We start from the raw sequence: 21,974 nt of genomic DNA on the forward strand, positions 1-21,974 counted from the left end.
TTATGCTGATGACACACAAATATACTTGCCCGTCAGATCCACAGACCCTGTAATGCTGAGTTCACTTAACAACTGCCTTTGTGAAGTTAAAAAATGGATGTCAAATAATTTCCTCCAGCTGAACGCAGACAAAACAGAAATCCTGGTCATCGGGTCCCAACAGAGGGCAAAAAATAATACTGCCATCTGCTGGTTCCCTAGTAAATCACATTACGCCTGTTGCAAAGAACCTTGGTGTCTGGTTTGATAGTAATTTAAATTTCGAGCAGCACACCACAAAGCTTGTTCAATCATGTTTTTATCAACTTAGAAATATAGCAAAAATTCGATCTATGTTAACTTTTAAGGACACCAAGACCATTTTACACGCCTTCATCTCATCATGCCTGGATTATTGCAACAGCCTTTTCACCCATTTAACCCAAAAATCTATTGATCGACTCCAGACTGTCCAGAACTCAGCTGCCGGGCTTTTAACCAGAACAAAGAAATATGACCACATTACTCCTATTTTAGCTTCATTTTTAGAATTGACTTTAAAATTCTATTGATCACTTCTAAAGCTCTTCATGGCCTCTCGCCTTGTCATATTTCTGAACTTTTAGTCCCATACACACCAGCACGTACCTTGAGATCCTCGGGCAGAGGTCTGCTATCTGTTCGAGAGTCTCGACTGAAAACTAAAGGGGACAGAGCGTTTGCTGTCAGGGCCCTGAGGCTCTGGAACAGCCTGCCCGAGGAAATCAGGTCGGCTGAGTCAGTGAACTCTTTTAAGTCCCTTCTTAAAACATACTTTTATAGGAGAGCCTTTCCTGATCTTATTTGACTTTATTTTATCCCTTTTATTTTTTCTATTTTACTTATTTTATATTTATCTTAAACGTGTATTTAGTCTTTTCAATGTTTTCTTGCTTTTATCTTTACACTTGTTAAAGCACTTTGTAACTTGTTTTTGAAAAGTGCTCTACAAATAAAGATTCCATCCATCCATCCATCCATCCATCCATCCATCCAGGCCATGAGAGAAAGAGAGAGACTCACCCACAGTCAGCAGCTCACTGAGAATATACAAAATATTCAGAGTGGTCTGGACATCCCGGTTGTTCTGTCAAAGCCAACAAAAAGTAGACTTGTTAAATAATATAAATGTCTACATGTTGAATTATAGACATTTGAGACATTTGTGCAATTACCTCTTCTTTCTCCAGGGTTACACAAAGGCATGTATGCATTTCTTATGTCACCGCATGCAGTGCTTGAAACAGTGAGCTTATATAGTGAGCTCACAGCATGGATGTCTACTGGGTTTTAGAAGGTTGTCTTAAAGGGAGACAACCTTTCTATCTTTCTTGTTGAAAGTTAGATAAGAGATTGATACAATTCTCACTACTGTACAGTAAATATGAGGCTGCCCGTTAGCTTAGTTTAGCACAAAGACTTTAACATTAAGCGTAGTCCTATAAATATGACTTTTGTCAGAGTGTTGTCATGTAGTGAGCTGACCTCCAATGAAGCCAGGATGACCTCCATTCCACTGGAACCTTTGGACATCACCTCTTTTCCGGTCTTCTCTGTAACACACAACAAAGTAAACATTTTAGAAAAGTGAAGATAAATAGTACTACAAAGTGAGGGCTGTTATTCCAAGCACAGCAGGTTGACCTGTATATTTTGGGTCGACCATCAAAGACGAGTTACAATGTCACAGGGGATTATTTGGAATATGGAAAAGTAAGGTGTCAGGTGTTCTGCGCCTTGGAGAGCAGCGACCTCTTAAATCATTTCTGTCGAGCCAGACGTTTTAAAGCTCTACAAAACAAAATGGCATTTCAGCACTTGTCCACAAAACATCACTGAAAAAAATATAAGTAAAAATGATTTGATGCAATTTTTATCCATTTACTGTATTTTGCAATGATTTTATTTTGCTAATATTTGTGTTTCAATAAAGATTAACCAAGCTTTATGACAGCACTGAAGAGTAAAGCAGATAATTGTGGTCTGCATAATGATCTGTAATGTTTAAACCTATCTTTAATTGAACCATCATGTCTTGTGATTGTATTTCTTAGTCAGCTAAGGTTTACTGCTGAACGTACTCCACATGAACTGTGGAGGTTAAGAGTCAGAGTGATTGTTCTAATCAAACTTCCCAATCTCATCTAATCTGAGCAAAGTCTTTAAAAATGTTTAAAATATGTGTGCCATCATAGATAATGCTATTGCAAGTCTGACAGGTTAAATATGACTTATCTTAAGCATTTACAATACATAAAACATTTTTTCTAGAAGATTTTTATCATTCTGGACCCTACCTGGAGGGTCCGGGGAGGCCACAGATTGACAGTATCTCCTGGTGTAGCAGTACTCCATTTCATAACAAGGGTCTCAAAATTCACCAGCGCTTTGAAAAGATGTCCTATTTTTCCAAAATCCCAGGTTCATTGCCTCTGGAGTCCTAAAAAGGTTTACAGTGCAGGTCTGCTATGAATCTAAACACTTAAAGAGATTAATAGCCTATATGAAGCTTAAAGGCACTTTGAAACTTTCACTAGTACTTCTCTAGCCCTCTAATGTTCAACTTTCCAACTGTGTACCAACACACCGGGGCACCAGGGGCAGGACACTATGAAGCTGCAATAGTAAAAACTACACCGCCAACTGCTCCAATAGAAAATTTACTCTTTCTCTCTCTCTTACTGAATTTCTGACTGCAAATGAGAGTGAAAAAACAGAACTGCTGCCTCTAAGACTGGATTTATTCTCCACTAAAACACACCAAAAAGGTGTAGTAATTTTCTATATTTTCCTTAATTAATCAGATACATGAGTTTATAGCTACCCCACTTGCCACTCCTGACTTTCCTTTCTCAGCGTCATCTTCGTTCGTTCTCTTGGTATCTCTAACGGCCTCCTAAGCTCCTAATACTCTGAACATGAGGCGAGAGTACAGCAAAGTCTGTCCTCGGGTGTATAGTTACTGTGAAAAGGGTCACGGACCCCCTACTTCCCCCTAACCAATGTCACACTCATACACATTTCAAGTTGAGGCTACAGGCAGACAGTGACCGACAGCCAAGCAGCAGATGAGAGAGGAACAGCTGACACATTAAGACTGACAGGGTCACAGACAGAAGCCTTTCCACTGTGCCCATCAGTCATGATGACGAGTTACTTTGAAGTCGGAGGAAGCAACAAATTACGGGCAGAAGAAAAGTGGAAGAAGTTCTGAAGCAAGTTCAAAGTATGGCAGCAGGCTTAAAATAGTAACGTTTCAGCAGAATTTTTCTCTCCACAATGAACCTTCGCACAAAGACTCCACTAAATCAATATAAGATACAAACACAAATGTGGATTTGATTATATTTTGTTCTAATTACTAAATAATCATTTAGTCTATAAAATGTCCTAACAGTAGCACAAAAATGCACCTCAATGTCCAAGAGTCTTGCATGTCTTCAAATTGTGGTCGAAAATTAAAAAATATTCAATTTACAAACATGTAACATTGAAAAAAGCAGCAAATCTTCACATCTGAGAAGTTGTAACCAGACAATGTTTTCCTTGACAATTTTTGCTTGATAAATTAATTAAGGGCTATATGTAGTATTTTAATGAAATTAATAACTTTTTTATTATTATTTGTGAACAGGTTGTAACCTCACATAACATTGTTCCATTCGCATGCTTTCTTGGTTGCTTGGAACAGCCACTATGCTGCTTCCTATATGAAGAAATTGGGTCAGATTTTGCATGAAATCCATTGGTTTAATTACCACGGTCTAACTGTTATACTAAAGTCTGGCAACAATGTAATTTATAATATTCAGTCTTGCTCTCAACCATTTTTGTTATCACCCAATAAATGTAGCTATGATGACATTTCTTAGCTTCTCCGTTGAAAGACACACAAATACTTATTGAACAGCTGATCAAGCAGATAAAAATATATCAGTAATGTTGCAGTGGGAGTATACCTGAGCTTCCAGCATTTTGTGTGACACTGTCCACAGTGTGTCGGCCTCTGTTTTAGCCCGGTCATTGGGTTGAACGTGCGCACGAGCAGATGGTTGGGAATGTAGTGATTGCAATCTGAAACCTTACCGCTAGTGGCCACTGAAAACTAACCATTCCCCCTTAAACTAATTGATAAAGCTCTAGAGCAATGATGCTTGCATCAGTAATTTCTATTCATGCCAGCTGCTCAGAGAGGTAGAGAGGCATCCTGCTAACAGAGACACACTCATGTTTCAGTATGTTTTACACAGCGACAGAGCACAATGCCTTCTTCTTCTGCTGTCAGATCTTCTTCTCTGCTCCCTTTCAAAAGAGTAATCAGAGAACCAGATCGGGAGACACAGTCTCAATCCATCGACACTTTGACTAACGGTGCACTAACCCATCTCTATTTACACAGCCGTGAACACGTTTTTAAGTAATTAACTCAACCTGACTAGCTGATGCTTTACATGCAGACATTTTAACTTCAGAGTCAGTTTACAGGTGTTGGGGAGTACTACAGCATATGTGAATAAGTATAAAGCCCTTTGTGACTCGAGTCAGCGTCTGTTGGGGCTGAAGTCCACGAGTGTGAAAATGAACAAAATATTTTGATGCATTTTGATACTTTTTTTTACACAATCCAACAAAGTGCAACAATTACATTATAGGAGTGCAATAATAAATCTGTAGAGTCTTTGAAATCAATATACAGACTGTCTGTGCCTTTCAGTGCCTGTTCTTAATGCCAGGTAGGTTAGCTAATATTAACCTGAAACTATCAGTGTGGGTAGGTTTGTTTGTGTGTGTGGAGGAGAGATGTTTCTGTATGTCTTATGTGCTGCTGTATATGTAATAAACACAACTCACTTTTTATACACAATTGCATAATAATTATTACAATGCATGGATATTATTCAGGTATGAGGCACTGCCAGCAATGCAATTTAATGGTTATACTGTACTTTTTTTATAGTCGTAAGTACCAAGAGGTGGCTGCACTGCCCATTATGGTTATCACACGTAGCTAAACATTGCTATACAGATATCACTGTATTGTGGGTGGCGATGGTGCAGTGGATAAGACACATGCTTTGGTGTGGGAGACCCGATTCAGTTCCCACCGTGACATCCACCAATGTGTCCCTGAGCAAGCTATGAAATATATAGCAATTGTAAGTCACTTAGGATAAAAGTGTCAGCTAAATGACTAATTATTATTATTATCATCATCACGCCCTGGTCTCTGAACAAATGCTATAATACAAGAAAAATGCTAATTTAGTATTTTTTATTGTTTCTGTTTGAGTCCAGTATATACATGTTATTTTTGTGTGTGTGTGTGTGTGTGTGTGTGTGTGCGCGCAAGCACATGCGTGTGTTTGCTCTCACCCTGTGTCTGTATGAGATGAAGTATCTTTGCAGTGATCTGTCTTGCCATTTCAACATCCCTCACCATGGGCTCTCCATTCATCCTCTCCAGTTGGCCCAAGAGCATCAGTACCCTGGAGTTACTGGGAACACTGGAAACACACACACATTTTTAGCTTTAGGAAGACTGTATGAGACACGATTTATAAATGCATTCCTGTATTGGCATTTGGAAGAACAGATAAATAAAGAAATAAAGGATATTGCATATTCAAGCCCATCTGGAAAGATCAGAGATCCGTTATAGCTTGACACAGCGTAATGAGTTATGATGCTGTATTTACCAACAGAGTAAATGGAAATCTGTCATGTTTTCCTGCTCCATACCGAGGACTATAAGAGAAGAATGGATCCGTTTTATCACAAAAGTGTGTCAAAGTAGCTAGCACTGTGTTTCTCTGGAGAACAAACCTAAAACAGCCTGTCATATGCTCAAATGCCCTTATATGCCCACAGTGAGTCAAGTATGTCTTACAACATATGAATAACCGACAAAAATAGCCTTTTCTGAAATATCGCGCTAAAAAAAATACAAATTGGCACTCCACGTTTAAAAACACTGAGCCGAGTCTCCAAGCGCTTCACTAATGCTGGGATAGTGACCCATCCTCTTCTTATAATCTTAGCTCAGTGGCACTCAGCTGGAAACACAAGGTTAGAGGTCAGTTGTTGGTACAGCAACAGCAAACATGAGAGAGAATCAAGACTCTGGGATTGTAGCTGGTGGAGCCAAGTTTCTCATATGTCCTTATAAAGTCAGAGAGCGCGCGTGTGTGTGTGTGTGTGTGTGTGTGTGTGTGTGTGTGTGTGTGTGTGATAAAAATGGATAAATGGAAAGAATGATGAAAAAAGTGATGCCAAAGTAAGTATGGACAAAGGAAAACGCTGAAGTAAAGCTTAAATAAACACACTGCATAAATCACATAGATTAACACAGATTAACTAGAAAATGATCTTATAAATGTGCACATTTGATGAGGATAAATACACTGAAAGTGCTTTTCCTTAAGCCTATTTCCACTGCATTAAAGATGATGTTATTTTTTTTGGTCATCATGACAAATACATATTAAAGGTTTAAGTAAGTCCAACTTATTTTCTGCTGTGTTGCACATTTTCTTTCTTCTGCACACAATGACAGTGCAACAAGAAAACAAACAGTAGGGACACTGTGCAGACAGTTAAAAAGGCAGACTAGTGCAAGATCAGGATTACATCAGGGAGGGTAAAGGTAAGCATTCAGTGTGAGACAGTGAGAGAATATGTGAACAGATGGTTGTGACAGAGCAGCTTTCACACAGAAACACATGCACACATCACACAGCCTGCAGTGTTTGCTTATGCACATTAAAATAACAAAGCAACTCACCCTTTCTCTGTGGCCATTTTGGGTTTGTTCATTTTTCCCACATCAACATTTCATGTCATCTGCAAGAGAAAGACAACAAGACCTCGCTGACAAAAAAAGGACAAGCATAAACATTCTGCACAATTTTAGAAATGAGCACAATCAACCTTTACCCCTTGTGCCAAAAGAGATCCCACTGAACTCCCTCTGATGTAATCGCAGGCTCTAGACAGCCCTGCAACTATGCCAAAACCAGATAACGCTAAATCTAAAACGCACATGTGTGTTAGTCCTGTAAGAAACTAATGACTGTCCAGGGTGTATGCCTAGCAGGGAGTGCTGGGACAACCTGCAGCCGCAGATTGATAGCTCATATTGACTGCACCAGGTCAGACCTACTATTAGATACACTGAACCTCCTGACTGATTTTACACAAAACAAAGAGGGCTGCCCTGCAGATCTCAAATGTCTAGAGACAAAAGACCTGCAGACAAGGTCATTTGAACACGTTTGAAAAATGCAATACTCGCGTTCAGCTACATTACATCAAATGACAATCGGCCACAACGTATTTCAAAAAAGGAAACTGCATCATTCAGCAACAGATTCTAGCAATTGACTAAAGAAACAGCCCAGTGTAATGCATTTTCAAACAGCAGGTCTCCCGAGAGTTTTAGATTAGGTCAGACAGTGAATACAGGAGCGTTTATGGGTTGCTAGAAGATGAATCACAAACAATGCTGTAGTAAAATGTGAGGCCATCTGTCAACATCACTGGTGCCAGATAAAGATAACGTTTGTTTGTCTTTTTAAATGGGACTTTTATAATAAGGTTACAATGTGCTCAAATGACAATGACATATTTTACCCATCAAGCATATAATCTTTTAACTAAGTCAGGCTTTTGCAAAGTTTGCAGAGTCAGACTACAGAAGCCCACCACCCCTTTCTAAATAATAGACAGGTAAGTTACTAGATGAACACACCTGAGGATCTCAGCTAAGTATGGGGTTAACAGAGGCTAGACCATAAAGAGCCTTACTGCGGATAATCGATCTGAAGCTTTCTACAAAGCAATTGTAAAACTGACATGTTGTGGGGGCCAGCTTACATGCCTCCTTCCACAAACCAGAATCCAAAATCAATTTAGAAAACAAGATATGTCTTAACGTTACAAGATAAGCTATTATCATAACACCAGCCTGAAGGGACATTTGGGTTAGTCACTGTCATCAGGCTATTGTTAGCAAAATACACGGCTACGCAAGGCTGTTTTTACAAGATGCTAAGAGAGATAACCTAGCTGAGGCTGCTGGCCGTTGCACCTGCTGGACTAGTCACTCATTAACGGCCGCCTGCCTGCCAGAGCACGCTAGCTAACGGAGGGATATGCTGTGAATGTCCGCTAAATCAAGAGCACACACGCGGGGTTAGCAAAAGCAACACGCCTTTATTATGCCAACAAGAACAAGGATGTTACAAACCTGTTTGGAAAGGAACTGCTGTCCCATTCAGGGAGGACCAATTCCAAGATAAGAGGGGCTGCTGCTGTGTGCGTTTCCTGAAACGCCCTGCTGATGTTGTGATGAGACCAGCTGTCGGTGTAAGAAAACGCGAGAGTACGTTTCTCTGTGTGGTTTTAGGCGCAGTTAGGACGGGGACGGAAAGCTCCCGAAGTGCATCCATAGACTGTATATGAGTGCATCATAAACTTCCTATAACATTAATATAGATTTATACCTTCACTGGCCAGGTTTTAAGCCATACGCTGTTCATTTGGGGCTGGAGCTTTAGTATAACATATAAGGACTACATTTCCCAGGTTCACAGTGGCAAGTGACGTTTAATTTATGCGCCAATTAGTACAGTCTTTGAAGAGCTCCTTATTAGCTACATGGTAAATAGAAAATACTAAGGTACGTGCAAATTTACAACGAAAATATGGCTTTCTGATAATAGTGTTCATGTATTGTATACCTGATCAAATTGAATGACCAGTTAAACTGTCGATATTCAGGCTTTGTTCATAGTAAACATCCACTGTGGGTAACATTAGCATGTTAGCACACGGTACTACAAGCTACTTTGACGTTGGTGATCGGTAGCAAACATGTCCTATGCATCTCATCTCTTTTTAATATTTGCATGAGCAACCTGAACTGCAAATTTGGGTCAGCTTTACACTGGTGTTGATAATACTGCGAAAAGCTCACAGACTTATTCTCTTGTGTTTGTTTGACATAAACTTGTTGTTATGTTAGCTAAATTCTTTTTTTCTCTCAGTGAGATGACTTCCAATGCCAGACTGAATGAAATGCCTCAATATCTTCTTTAACTGTAATTATAAATTACCTTCATGTGATCAGGTAAAATCGATTTCAGTGTGTTAATATCACTGCAGTTGTTACCTCTTAGCTCAAGTAGTTACATAAATCTAATTTAAAATGATTTAGAGAAGTAAAATTATTAATTATTATTATTTCGGAATATATTATAGGTGTGTTATAAAGCCATGTAAGGATAAGAAAGATTAATAAATCTATTGTACAGTAGTGTGTATGTGTGTGGGGGGAGGGGGTGGATTACCCGCCACAGTACTGACATTCTTGTTTTAAAAGGTGGAGACTTTCCAGTGCGTGCAGTTTACACCTTTTTAGGTTCTCAAGTCGGTTCACAGAGCATGATGTTAATCCTCCCTGTTGCCCTAGATCATAATATACTGCCTGTCCAGATTTCCAGTAGTACAGGTCAAGTATAAACACTGATGTGTAAAGGTTTCATACAGCATACATACAGCATAACATAACTAATACACAGAACAAATACACAAAAACAGACTGACTTATCTGCTTGCACCTGGACCGAGAACAATTGAAACAGAAGTTTAGAAAGTTCCAATGAACTTGCAACAAAATGAAAGACATATCATAATTCAGACAGAATTGAATGAAATACACAGGTCAATTGACGTACCCTCACTGCACAATAAGGTCCAATAACAACATAAGAGTTTAATCAGTGTTCACATGGAGACAACGTCTGAGTATGTGACCTGACTGTAGATTGTGTTGCATGTTTATAGCTTGATTAGCCAGGAGAGTGCTAGCTTTTGGAAAATCTAGTGGATATAGTGAAGAAATTATTGTGTGAATGTATTTTTCAGGTCATGATTAATAAAGACAGCTGACTACTGCATTGCAATGCTATGAGACCAGAGCATCTTCATTGGCTGAAATCACAGTGACTTCTGACTTTAACCCATCATGTAGTGCTGGGTTTTCATTTAGTGCAAAGATGTTATATCTCATAAAATTGTCTTACTGTGGGCAGTCTGGCTTCTAAAACACAGGTTTAATTAACTACAAGTAATAATAAATACATAATAGCTGCATTCCATTTAGGTATGCTGGTTTTGGAGTTGCAGTATTGTTCATTTCCTAAATTAATGTTTTGTCAACATGATCAGTTTTGCAGTCAGGCCCGGGAGTCCCAACCTGTCACAAAATAGTTTGACATTTTCCCCTTGTTAAAAAATATTTGTAATAGCTGGTATTTTGTAACATTATGAACACTTTGTCCTAGTTCTCTCTCCTCTCCTTGTTTGTCTTTAGTAGTCACAATGGTGATGAAGTCAGCAGTTGAGGATGATGATGCTGGCTGGGGGCTGGGCATCCCAGAAAAGATGAAGAACAATGCCAACTGGGTTGATATTACACATGAATTTAAGGGTGCATGCAAAGGTACAGCCTCTGCTTGTGTTTGTGTGTGTGCTGATGTGTGCGGTTATGAAATGGACTTATGTGTTTCTCCTTCTTCTTTGTCCTCATGCTTTATTCATGCAGAGTTGAACCTTGGAGAGTTGCTTCATGACAAACTGTGAGTAGGACAGAATGCTACAGAGCAGTTCGCTCAAATGACAAAAACACATTTTCCACTTACTGCTAGGTGACGTGAGTCAGTCTTCTTACCCTCCCAAAAAATGTATCAATGCTGATTTCAGTAGAGAGGTTTAATGTCCAGAAATCTAAATACTGCTTTAGGAATGTCATAGCATTGACAAGACAGAGTAATTGCAGTGAAACACGAAATGATTGTTAATCCTTGCATAAACATATTTGATTTTTATTAACTTTAGAATGAGACGTTTATATCTATAGAGGGAGCAGGTCTGATCCAATATGTCAGTCCGCCATGTTGAACAGCCACGTTTCTACAGCAGCCCAGAACAGACTAATCAAGCACTGGCTCTAGAGAGGACCTTTTACGTTTTTTTGTGAGTTTCATGACCACTTTAGGTTCCCCTACATGCTTGGAAGAAGAGGGTGTGAGGCGAGGGGTATTCAGTTTGTTACAATCTGCAACCTCACCAGTAGATGTCACTAAATCCTACACACTGGTCCTTTAACCAATATTATTAACCCACATATTGGATCAGTCCATAAATGTTACAATTGATATTTGTATTCAGAATCTAAGATTTGTTTAACCTTTTATAAACACACACACACACACACACACACACACACACACACACACACACACGTATAAATTGGACACTAAGCGTTCTGCTGTGGTGGCAGGTTTGGTCTGTTTGAGGCCATGTCAGCCATAGAGATGATGGATCCTAAGATGGACGCAGGAATGATTGGAAACCAGGTCAACAGGAAAGTGCTCAACTTTGAACAAGCTATCAAGGTACAGTACCGCTAACCTGTCACTGTCACCGTTGTACAGTGAAAACGGTGAACTGTCAGGAAGTAAGACAGAAAGTCTGATTTTCTTAATTGAAATGTACAGCTCTGATTGTATTGTCTGGTTTAATATAAACAATATAATTAACCACCTAGGTCTAAGTATTCTATTACTCTCTTGTGTTTATTCTAGGAAGGTGCCATCAAGGTGAAAGACCTTAGTTATCCTGAACTCATCGGGATCATAGACACATGTTTCTGCTGTTTGGTGAGTTTCATTTTTTCACACTGTAAACGGTGTGGGATTTGTATATAATACAGAGATTTGCATTTGATTGACACATGAAGGCCACATTTTCTTTTTTGTGTAGCACCCCTCCACAAGCACATCATAAGAGTGAGCGCAGTGTTAGTGGGTTACGAAAATACTTTCTGACAGAAAACTCCTGGGAAGTCTCAGGGATTTTAAAATCGTCATCAAAGCCCATTTAATTTTAGATCAGCACCACTACGGGGAATCCAGTACTCATGTGTGCATGTTTGTGTGCATTCTTAGATCACATGGCTGGAGGGTCACTCCCTGGCGCAGACTGTATTCACCTGTCTATACGTCCATAACCCCGACCTGATTGAAGAGCCAGCCCTCAAAGCCTTTGCCCTGGGCATCCTAAAGGTGTGCGACATTGCCCGAGAGAAAGTCAACAAGGCTGCTGTATTCGAGGAGGTAAGCAACTAAAAACAGTCTGTGTGTGCATCTTTGATACTGTACTGTTCTGAAATCTGAAAGGGGGGCATCAAAATGGATGGAAGTTACACATCACTACAACATTTGCAAATGTGTGTGGCAGTATTTGAGTTGTTGCCTAGGCTTTTACATTCCTCATGGGTCAGGTAATCGATAACTCTGTGTCATAAGTTTATGTCTGAACGATGACTTACCACATATGTGTCTGTAGGAGGATTTCCAGGCCATGACCTATGGTTTCAAGATGGCCAATAATGTCACAGACCTGCGGGTGACAGGTACAAGTACTGAATTGTGATAGTTTATCAAGACTACGGCTTCACGTGTACTGTGGACAACTGAAGCAATTACAGATTAATACTGTTGATAGCTGATGTCATCTCTCTGTCTCATTTGTTCTTCCCACCAGGTATGCTGAAAGATGTGGAGGATGAGTTACAGAGGAAAGTTAAGGTGCTTGTTCTTTGCCAGTTTGAGCCACAGTCAATTCAGTGAAACACTGCTGATACAAATGTAAAAGTATTAAACTGTTTATTGGTTTCTTTTCTACTGCCTCAGAGCACCCGTAGTCGACAGGGTGAGCAGCGAAACCCAGAGGTTGAGCTGGAGGTAAGTCAGGCCAATCCTCTTTCTGTGGAGTTTTTGCTGCAGATTGTTTTTTGTTAAAAGGCATGTTTTTCAATAACATTTTTGACCATCTGAAAGCTAAACACTAGTTGTTTGTGACAAAACATTTAGTGCTACAAGTAGCAAATCAGATTGAGTCCACTCTTTACTTGAGCCTAGTATCCCTCCTTTTCAGCCACAAATGAAACCATAAACCCTTCATCTCAGTCTCTGCCTGGTATAATTTGCTATGTGTCTATTAGAGTGTGGGAATTTTTACCTGTTTCATTTCAGTAATAATAATAATAATAATGATGGAAGGAAAAAAAACATACCCAAAAATGGACTTTGTCTTGGTCAAAACAAAACTAAAATCCAGCCTCTGTGATTTCTTGTGCCTTGTGGAGCTCCAAAGACTAATTTGGAAATACGTGTATTAATAGCTTTGCATGTACACGTGAGCCTGTTCTAATGTTCTCATACTTTTATTTTTCCAGCATCAGCAGTGTTTGGCACTTTTCAATAGAATCAAGTTCACACGCCTTCTACTGACTGCACTGATCACCTTTACCAAGAAAGAGGTAAAAAAAACAACACGTACACACAATCAGACCTTGACAGTTAATGACAGCGTTAATGACTACCACATCTTCTGCTTATTGCAGAGCAGTGAAGATGAATGTATTACATTTGTACTTGTAGCCACCTGTATGTTAAATTGGTCATTTTCTTCTTTGTTTTAGTGTGTGTCTTTGTTTATGGTTTTATCTTTTTATCAGACCAGCTCAGTGTGCGAGGCCCAGAAGCTTGTGGTTCAGGCAGCTGATCTCTTATCAGCCATTCATTCCAGTATTCAGCACGGCATCCAGTCACAGAATGACACCACTAAAGGAGGTAACATATATATGTGTGTATATATATACAAACACACACATACATGCATACATGCATACATACATACACTACACATGCGTATGATTCAGTTTAGGAATTAGTCAGGACAACTAAACATGAAATGCAACATACATACAGCACCCTGTAGGACATTGTAGCCAGACAAAACATAACTAATACACAGAACAAATACACAAAAACAGACTGACTCATCTGCTTGCACCTGGATAATTCAGACGTGTTATGGCTAGCACAATAAGTATATCGCATTCACTTGAAATACACAGGTCAATTGACTTTCCCATAACACTTTCCAATAACAACATAAGAGTTTAATCAGTGTTCACACAGAGACAATGTCTGCAAACATGAAATCGTGCATCCATTACACATATTATTACTTTCCAGCCATACAGTTACGTATTCACCATGGCAACCTAGACGGTTACAATTATGATGTACTTATCTTACCTATTGATTGATGCGTCTGCAGGTGCCTGATTAAGTTGGTTGTGTTATATTTTGCAGTGCCTCTGCCACGCCTCGAAACACTGGCTTTGCAGATATTGCAAGTAGCCAAACTGCTGACCCCTTGTTTTTAGCTTCCTCCATGCTATGTTAGCTCCCCTAGCAAAATGTTCGGGTCTACACATTGCATAGTACGCGGGAAATTTATTTGAATAGATCGGCCCCCTTGTCAGAGGATCGGTGCATCCTTAATTGCACTACAGTGCAATCTAAATGGACCTCCTTTGCCTCTGATGTCTGTTAAAAACATAAAAACTTTTATCTTGCTCCACTGTACAACATTTAGCTGAGAAAGCTTTTTTTTTTTTTTTTTTCGAAATTACTCACATAATTATGAAATGTGACTTTTTGTTAACACAGGCACACACTCGCAATATCTACAGTTTGCTTATTGTGGGGAATACTGTATCATGCAATTGTATCGTGCAGTATCTACCACTACGGCTGCTGTGGGTGAATGTGTAACTGTTGTATATCATGCAGTAATATAAGTGTTATGTGTTGCTGCACTGTTATGTGTTGTTTGACTGTATATGTTTAATGTTATTCGTGTGCCATGGTTGTGTGCTGCCAGACCCTGTGGCCTCTTGAATGGCCAAGACCAATTTTTCCCAAGGCAGACAACAAAGGCTATTCTTATCCTATCCTTTATGGGGTTTTCTTCTGTGTATGCTGCAGATCACCCCATCATGATGGGCTTTGAGCCCCTGGTAAACCAGAGACTGCTGCCACCTACCTTTCCTCGCTACGCCAAGATCATTAAGAGGGAAGACATGGTGGCCTACTTTGGCAAACTTATAGAACGCATCAAGACTGTCTGTGACGTGATCAACACCACCAACCTGCACGGCATACTGGTAAACACATTTCAATATCTTTACATCTTTACATTCTGAACCAGTAACCTTAGATAAGCAGCTTTTACCATTTCACTAACTATATGAATACCGTGTTTTCCCAGGACTTCTTCTGTGAGTTCAGTGAGCAGTCTCCCTGTGTGCTCTCCAGATCTCTTCTTCAGGTGAGTTCATAATTGCCATTTTGATTCCGAACAGTCACTGCTTTCTCTCTGATGCCTACAGAGAGATTCTTTGAAATATGCGAACAGTTTTAGAAGTTTATATACGTGTAACAGTTAATAAAACCTGTAGGTGATATCACATAATCTTTTAATTGAAAACAGTTTAAAACTCAGTATAGAAAAGCTAAACAGGTGGTTTTCCTAAATCCAGACAACGTTCCTGATCGATAATAAGAAAGTGTTCGGGACCCACCTGATGCAGGACATGATTAAAGATGCTCTGAGATACTTCGTCAGCCCACCTGTCCTCTCCTACAAGTAAGTCTGTCATCAGTGAAATAATGGCACACTTAACATGTGAATCATGTGATGTCATTCAAGTATTTATGTTAGCTAATGTTAATTTGGAACTTTGTTTTTATATGCAATAATATGCAAACTCTCTTGAGTGAGCTTATTGTGTCTCTCGATGCTTATTGTGCGTATGTGTGTGTCTCTCCAGGTGTTGTCTGTTTAACAACCACCAGGCCAAGGACTACATTGACTCCTTTGTTACGCACTGCTCCAGGGTACGTTACCTGTACTCTAAGTTACAGTTAGATTGTGCATTGGGGTGGCGATAAGGCACATGCCTTTGGTGTGAGAGACCCGGGTTCAATTCCCACTGTGATACATCCACCAATGTGCCTCTAAGCAAGACACTTAACCCCTGTGTGTGTGTGTGTGTATAAAAATCCCCCTCTCACCTCTTGTGGGGTGGTATGTATTCTACCAGAGGCCTGGGAGTTTGAGGGTTCTGCGTAGTATCTTAGCTGTTCCTAGGACTGCACTCTTCTGGACAAAGATCTCTGATGTTTTACCTGGAATCTGCTGTAGCCACTCTCCCAGTTTGGGGGTCACAGCCCCCAGTGCTCCGATTACCACTGGCACCACTGTTGCTCTTACTTTCCACATCTTTTCTAGCTCCTCTTTCAGCCCTTGGTATTTCTCAAGCTTCTCGTGTTCCTTCTTCTTGATATTGATGTCGCTTGGGATTGCCACATCTGTCACTGCAGCTTTCTTCTGCTGTTTGTCGATCAACACGATGTCTGGTTGGTTAGCCGTCATCTGTTTGTCAGTCTGGATCTTGAAGTCCCACAGCCACTGGTAGGATTTCTTGATATCAGCCATTTCTTCTATTTGTCTGTGGTACATGCCGTGACGGTTCTTTGTCTTCTTTGTCCTCACCCTCGGGTTTCTACTGCCTGAGGTATTCAGTAAGCCCTTCATCTTTGGGGGCCATCTTCCTAATGTACTCCTAGATCTTTGTTGTCTCATCCTGGACAGTGGTCTTGACACTCACTAGCCCTCGCTACGCTTGGTGTACAGTCTCAGGGTCCTGGATTTCGGGTGAAACCCTCCATGCATTGTGATGAGCTTTCTTGTGTTGATGTAAGTGGCCTCTATGGCCTCCTTTGGCCAGTTTATTATACCAGCGGGGTATTTGATGGCTGTGTGTGTGTGTGTAATGTAATGCATTGTCACGCCTCAGTTACTTAGTGAACCTTATGGGCTGCTTCCACCTCAGCGTAGGTTTGTTTTAGTAGTTGACTTAAAAGTGAATCATTTGGGAGGAAAGTTGTGAAATTGTTTCCTCAAAAGAGAGCTGTGGCATCTAATGAGATGACACAGGACATTCTGTTATTTTAGGAATTTTGGGTGAACCACTGAGTATATCCCTAGACATACAAGTGGTGAATGTGTGTTATTTGTGTCTTGTCAATTCTCCCTACAGCCGTTCTGCAGTCTGATTCAAATCCACGGACACAACCGAGCTCGACAGAGAGACAAGCTGGGTCACATTCTTGAAGAGTTTGCCACACTGCAGGATGAGGTGATTCTTTACGATGTTTAAGCACGATAGCGCTGCTTTTGCATTGTTAGGTGGAGATACCGAAAATTATAGTTGCATATTAATGGACACATTGCCCCATAAACCAACGACTAAACTCTTTTGTGCTCTGCAGGCAGAGAAGGTGGACGCAGCCCTGCATAGCTTGCTGATGAAACTTGAGCCTCAGCGACAGCATCTAGCCTGTCTTGGCACCTGGATCCTCTACCATAACCTGAGGATCATGATCCAGTACCTGCTAAGTGGCTTTGAACTGGAGCTGTACAGCATGCACGAGTACTACTACATCTACTGGTGAGCGCACACACACATTTGTATGTTACCGGTAACTGCTGACACTATCTGGCAGCCGCAAGCTCACAGTGAAAGCACAGAAAATCAGTTCTCTGATAATTGTTTGTTTTTGGACGCAGGTACCTGTCGGAGTTCTTGTACGCATGGCTGATGTCCACTCTGAGCAGGGCCGACTCCTCTCAGATGGCAGAGGAACGGATTCTGGAGGAGCAGCTGAAAGGACGCAGCAGCAAAAAGACCAAGAAGAAGAAAAAAGGTACACTCTAATGTAGCGTACGGGCTGACCACGCCATATTAACCAACGTCTGCACAGAAATGCCATGTCATTAAATGAGGAAGTGTGATCTTTTGTTTGGGTTTCCTCTGCAGTTCGCCCTCTCAGCAAAGAGATTACAATGAGTCAAGCATACCAGAACATGTGTGCTGGCATGTACAAGGTAGGACACCGCTTCAGATGCACCCTCTTCTCTCCAATTTGACACACACACTGCAGCATTATCCATCCTCTCTCTGCTTCTGCCTCTCTCATCAGACTATGGTGGCTTTGGATATGGACGGGAAGGTGCGTAAGCCTCAGTTTGAGTTGGACAGCGAGCAGGTTCGCTATGAGCATCGCTTCGCCCCCTTCAACAGTGTGGTCACCCCCCCACCTGTACACTACATCCAGTTCAAGGTACTGGAGCAGGCACTCCACATTTTCTGTCCCCCCCTTCCTTAGAACCCATTATTCTTGTCCTTTCTTCTCCGCTCTTCTCTTCCTTTAATTTCCCCATTTTTTTCTCACCATATTCCTATTAACAACTTGTATCTTTCCTTTTTTAATCATTTCCCTTTTTGCCCTATGTCTGACATGCTCCTGCTCTCTCGGCCCTTGTTGCCCTCACCAGGAGATGTCTGATCTGAAGAAGTACAATCCTCCACCAGGCTCCGCTGACCTCTACCTGGCCGCCAGCAAACACTTCCAGCAGGCCAAGCTCATCCTAGAAAATGTGCCCTGCCCAGACCCTGAGGTCAGGAAATGTTTACCATTGTAAAATAAATGCCGCCTCTTAAAGGAAACCTATTTTGTGTTTTATCGTGTTGGATTTTCATTTGCTAAGGGTCCCCAGATTCTTGAGTACGAATTTATCTCATTCTCATCTACACCTGTGCTACTTGTACGTAAATCAGTTTGTATATCAGCATTCAAAAGCACAGCAGTCTCATTTTTTTTGCTCTAAATGAAGTTACCTTTTCTGATGTTCTCAACTATCAATAACCAGTTAATTACTGATAACAGGTGAACCGTATACTGAAGGTGGCCAAGCCCAACATTGTAGTCATGAAGCTCCTGGCTGGAGGGCACAAGAAGGAGACGAAGGTAACACAATAAAACATTCCCTGGATTATCGTTTGGTTCTGTGGATACAGTTATAAAATCAAAAAATAAGTAATTTGATAATTAATCTGATCCTGTGCACGCCCTCTGGAAGGCGCTATAGACAGGGTGTCCGCGGGGTCTTAAAAAGTCTTAAAAGGTAATAAATCAATTTTGTGAAAATTAAGGCCATTAAAAAGTATTTAAAAGTCTTAATCGCCATTTAACAAGGTATTAAATTTTGAAGATATTTTTTTCAATGTGAAAATCCTGTTTGTCCAAAAGTTTGTTTGCTAAAAGTGTAGGTAAACGTATTTATTTATAATGCATAGCCAAAAATACTAGACAGGCAGTGAGTAGCGACTGTGACTCGTTTCTGTAACGTTGGGCGCAGGGATCTTCCGAGCGCCTATTTCACTGGTAAACGCCCCAGAAAATAGATCCGTGCGAACCAGAAAATGATTTACGAGTACAACCGACCGTAATCTCCCACCCTGCCGGACCCGCAATGTTAATCGTCCAAAACATAGTCAGAGTGGCGATCAGGAGTAACGAGATTAACCCGGTTGGCCGGTCGCTCTGTGGCCACCTGAACAGCCCCGTTCCTGAAAAACAAGAGCAAGATGCGCCAACAGCAGCTGAATCGGAAATGAAGGAGCGTGAAAATTCAAGGAGCGTGTGGTTTTGACTAACGTTAGCTGGCTATTTAGCTAAATCTGTGCCTTTTATTGAAACACGTTGAACTTCTCATAAAGCCGATGCTCTTGTTAATGTCACTTTTTGTGAACAGATCAATCGCAGCCTCGATGGAGCATTAAAAAAAAAAAAGCTTGATGTGCTGCAACAAACTTTATAAATCTTGAACTCATAGTTCTGCATAAACAGTTATGATTATTGACGAGTTGGTATCCCACTGTCATGTAGCCTAGAGCATTTTTCTTGCACAAAGTTAATGAATAAAAGACAAACCCAAACTGAAACCGCTGTAATTTGAATTAATATTACACTAGTGGTAAGTTATATACTATTATATGAAATTATATTGAACATAATGAATATACTGTATTAATATCAAACTTACAGTTTACTATTAAGTTAACAATGTACTTCTAACTTAATGTTATAATATTATACTAATACAGTCATTTAGACCAGTTCCTCCTCCAGGCTGTGACTGTGCTATGCTGCCTAAGTTACACTACTGTTATTCATCACTCTCTTCATCTTTGTTCCCTCCTGGCCTATTTGAATTTTGTTGTATTGATCAAGTGGTCGATGAAAGTTATCACACATATCATTACAGGCAAGCTCACATTATCTAGTTTAAACCAACTAAAACACAAAATTACACTGTATTTCACATGATTTGCTGTAATATTGCGTATAAACGTCATAGCTTATGTAAGACAGCTTCTTTTCGCAGGAAATCTGACCAGTCCTTCACATAGAAAACAGTTGGCCCATACAGGCTGTTTATAGGCAACTGAGAAAGTTGGTGAATGCCTCAAATGTTAGGTGGCGTTACAACCTGATGACATATAGGTAATAAATATGTTATAAATATATTTAAATTCCTTTTAAAAACTCAAAAATATCCCTTTTAAAGGTGTGTGGCAGATTTAATCGGTTACAGCTCAAAGTGGCGTGGCAGTCTTGAAATATGTTGGAAAAAGTCTTGAAAAGGTCTTAAAAAGGTATTGAATTTTACTTCAGGATTCCTGTGTGTATACCCTGTATAGAGCAGCGGCAGCAACTAAGAACATTTACAAAAAGTCTTTCATACCAAATGCAATAACCTCTCTCAATTCATAAACATGTCTCTACACTGGAATCGCATCCGTTATTGTCTGTACTGTGTATGTTGTGTTATTTATTGTTTTTGTACTGTGATTTTTAATTATGTAGTTTTTAATCGGCCTGTGAAGCCAAAGACAAATTTCCACATTTGTGGAAAATAAATCCAAGACAAATTAGCAGTTTTTATGTAGTTGTAAAAGTTTAGCTGCCACAAAAAAAATGAGACATTCATATTTTTTTTGTAATGTTTATATGGTTTAATCAACATTTATTGTGGTAGGCTTGTCTGAAGTTCAGTTCATGTCTTTTGAAACAGCTGTTCAACATTGTGAAAACCTTTTTTCTGCATCCCCAGGTGCTCCCAGAATTTGACTTCTCAGCTCACAAGTACTTTCCCGTGGTCAAGATTATCTGATTCTGCTCTGAGAGTGACATCATGAAGACCGTACCCTCACCTGAACAAGTGTGCAATGGCCCTGGTCCAGTCCATGTCTGAACAATGAGCATGATACACTTGACTATAAAGGAGTGTTTGACACACCCAATTCTTTTTTTTTTTTTCTTCACCTGAAGCAGAGATGTGATAAGAGAAACCAGACCAGAGAACTCACAACTGGACCTAAATGAGTCAAAATCCACATCTGTTTGTGTGCGTGTGTGTGTGTGTGTGTGTGTGTGTGTGAGAGAGTGAGAGAGAGAGTCAGACACAAGTCCAGGTGCTTTTTTTGCAAAGAACTGGCCAATGGAAATTTGTATAAGCTGCCTGTCTTGTGAAGGCTTTAGTAGAACTGTAATGATAATGGGTGCATATCAGTCAATCAGAAACCTTTCTATGTATTTATGTGCTTATCTGAATAAAAAATGTTGAGTCTGAAGAGACCACAGTATCTTGATATATCTTGTGCAGCGGCAGTTTCATGTGGGCATCAGTCTGCGTTGTGAAACCAAGACAGCACAATCTGCTTAGAAGAATGTTTCTAAGTATTTTTCCATTTTATTCTTAAGTGCTGAGAATTCATGAAATTTACTTTTAAACTTGAGAATAAAAGCAAGTTATCAAATTTCTCAAAGCTAAGAATCACTCTTACACTCCCATTTATTTAAGAGGGCTCAAGAGGTCTCTGAAGTGGTTAGGAGTTGCCAGTAGGGCTTGTGATGGCACTGTGGAGACAGACATGCGGAGAGGAGAGGTAGAATTCTGATGACTCGCAGTTAATCAGACGGGGTCGGACAGCAGCCATGAACTTTGTCAGCGAGTTGGTGAGGGACGTGATCTCACCACTGACTGCGCAGTAATGCGTTTTCAGTTAAATTCAAGTTGGTGACGACACTTCGTTTATTTGCCACAGGAGAAACGCAGCAATGCTGATG

General features: G+C 40.2%; 2 protein-coding genes across 6 annotated transcripts in view; one reads left to right on the top strand and one right to left on the bottom strand.

Moving 5' to 3' along the window:
• Window positions 1-8,380, bottom strand: part of agtpbp1 (ATP/GTP binding protein 1) — a 33,615-nt gene extending 25,235 nt beyond the window's left edge. For 2 of the 3 annotated variants that reach the window (XM_038703019.1, XM_038703018.1), the window contains exons 1-5: window positions 8,264-8,380; window positions 6,800-6,858; window positions 5,392-5,522; window positions 1,504-1,571; window positions 1,042-1,105 (exon numbers count right to left, since the gene is read on the bottom strand). In XM_038703019.1, coding sequence (XP_038558947.1) covers window positions 1,042-1,105; window positions 1,504-1,571; window positions 5,392-5,522; window positions 6,800-6,831 — 295 coding nt within the window. In that variant the 5' untranslated portion in view covers window positions 6,832-6,858; window positions 8,264-8,380. Of the gene's footprint in view, window positions 1-1,041; window positions 1,106-1,503; window positions 1,572-2,315; window positions 2,484-5,391; window positions 5,523-6,799; window positions 6,859-8,263 lie in introns of those variants that run through there. The other variant, XM_038703021.1, reaches the window with a different exon arrangement.
• A 146-nt stretch (window positions 8,381-8,526) lies between these two features.
• On the top strand, window positions 8,527-21,483 carry naa35 (N-alpha-acetyltransferase 35, NatC auxiliary subunit). 3 transcript variants are annotated; one of them, XM_038703024.1, is made up of 24 exons: window positions 8,527-8,695; window positions 9,063-9,145; window positions 10,391-10,519; window positions 10,622-10,655; window positions 11,360-11,474; window positions 11,664-11,738; window positions 12,027-12,194; window positions 12,427-12,493; window positions 12,625-12,668; window positions 12,774-12,824; window positions 13,319-13,402; window positions 13,601-13,715; window positions 14,922-15,100; window positions 15,205-15,264; window positions 15,476-15,582; window positions 15,767-15,833; window positions 17,039-17,137; window positions 17,271-17,449; window positions 17,569-17,705; window positions 17,819-17,886; window positions 17,982-18,122; window positions 18,337-18,459; window positions 18,729-18,809; window positions 20,959-21,018. In XM_038703024.1, the coding sequence occupies exons 3-24, from the start codon at window positions 10,399-10,401 to the stop codon at window positions 21,016-21,018; spliced, it is 2,175 nt and encodes a 724-aa protein (XP_038558952.1). In that variant the 5' UTR covers window positions 8,527-8,695; window positions 9,063-9,145; window positions 10,391-10,398. The 3 variants fall into 3 exon arrangements, with proteins under 3 accessions (XP_038558952.1, XP_038558951.1, XP_038558950.1); XM_038703023.1 differs by lacking the exon at window positions 9,063-9,145; XM_038703022.1 differs by lacking the exons at window positions 8,527-8,695; window positions 9,063-9,145 and having other exon boundaries at window positions 20,959-21,483.
• The last annotated feature ends 491 nt before the right edge of the window (window positions 21,484-21,974 follow it).

This window comes from Micropterus salmoides, unplaced genomic scaffold (genome assembly GCF_014851395.1).
Source record: "Micropterus salmoides isolate LMB-PRFRI ecotype aquatic unplaced genomic scaffold, ASM1485139v1 Ms_hic_scaffold_7, whole genome shotgun sequence".
NCBI classification, from domain to species: Eukaryota; Metazoa; Chordata; class Actinopteri; order Centrarchiformes; family Centrarchidae; genus Micropterus; species Micropterus salmoides.

Coding starts and splice junctions, on each gene's coding strand:
- naa35 (XM_038703024.1), top strand. CDS start 10,399: ATGGTGATGAAGTCAGCAGTTGAGGATGATGATGCTGGCTGGGGGCTG. Junction 12,669..12,773: donor AGTTACAGAGGAAAGTTAAG/GTGCTTGTTCTT, acceptor CTACTGCCTCAG/AGCACCCGTAGTCGACAGGG. Junction 18,810..20,958: donor GGCACAAGAAGGAGACGAAG/GTAACACAATAA, acceptor CTGCATCCCCAG/GTGCTCCCAGAATTTGACTT.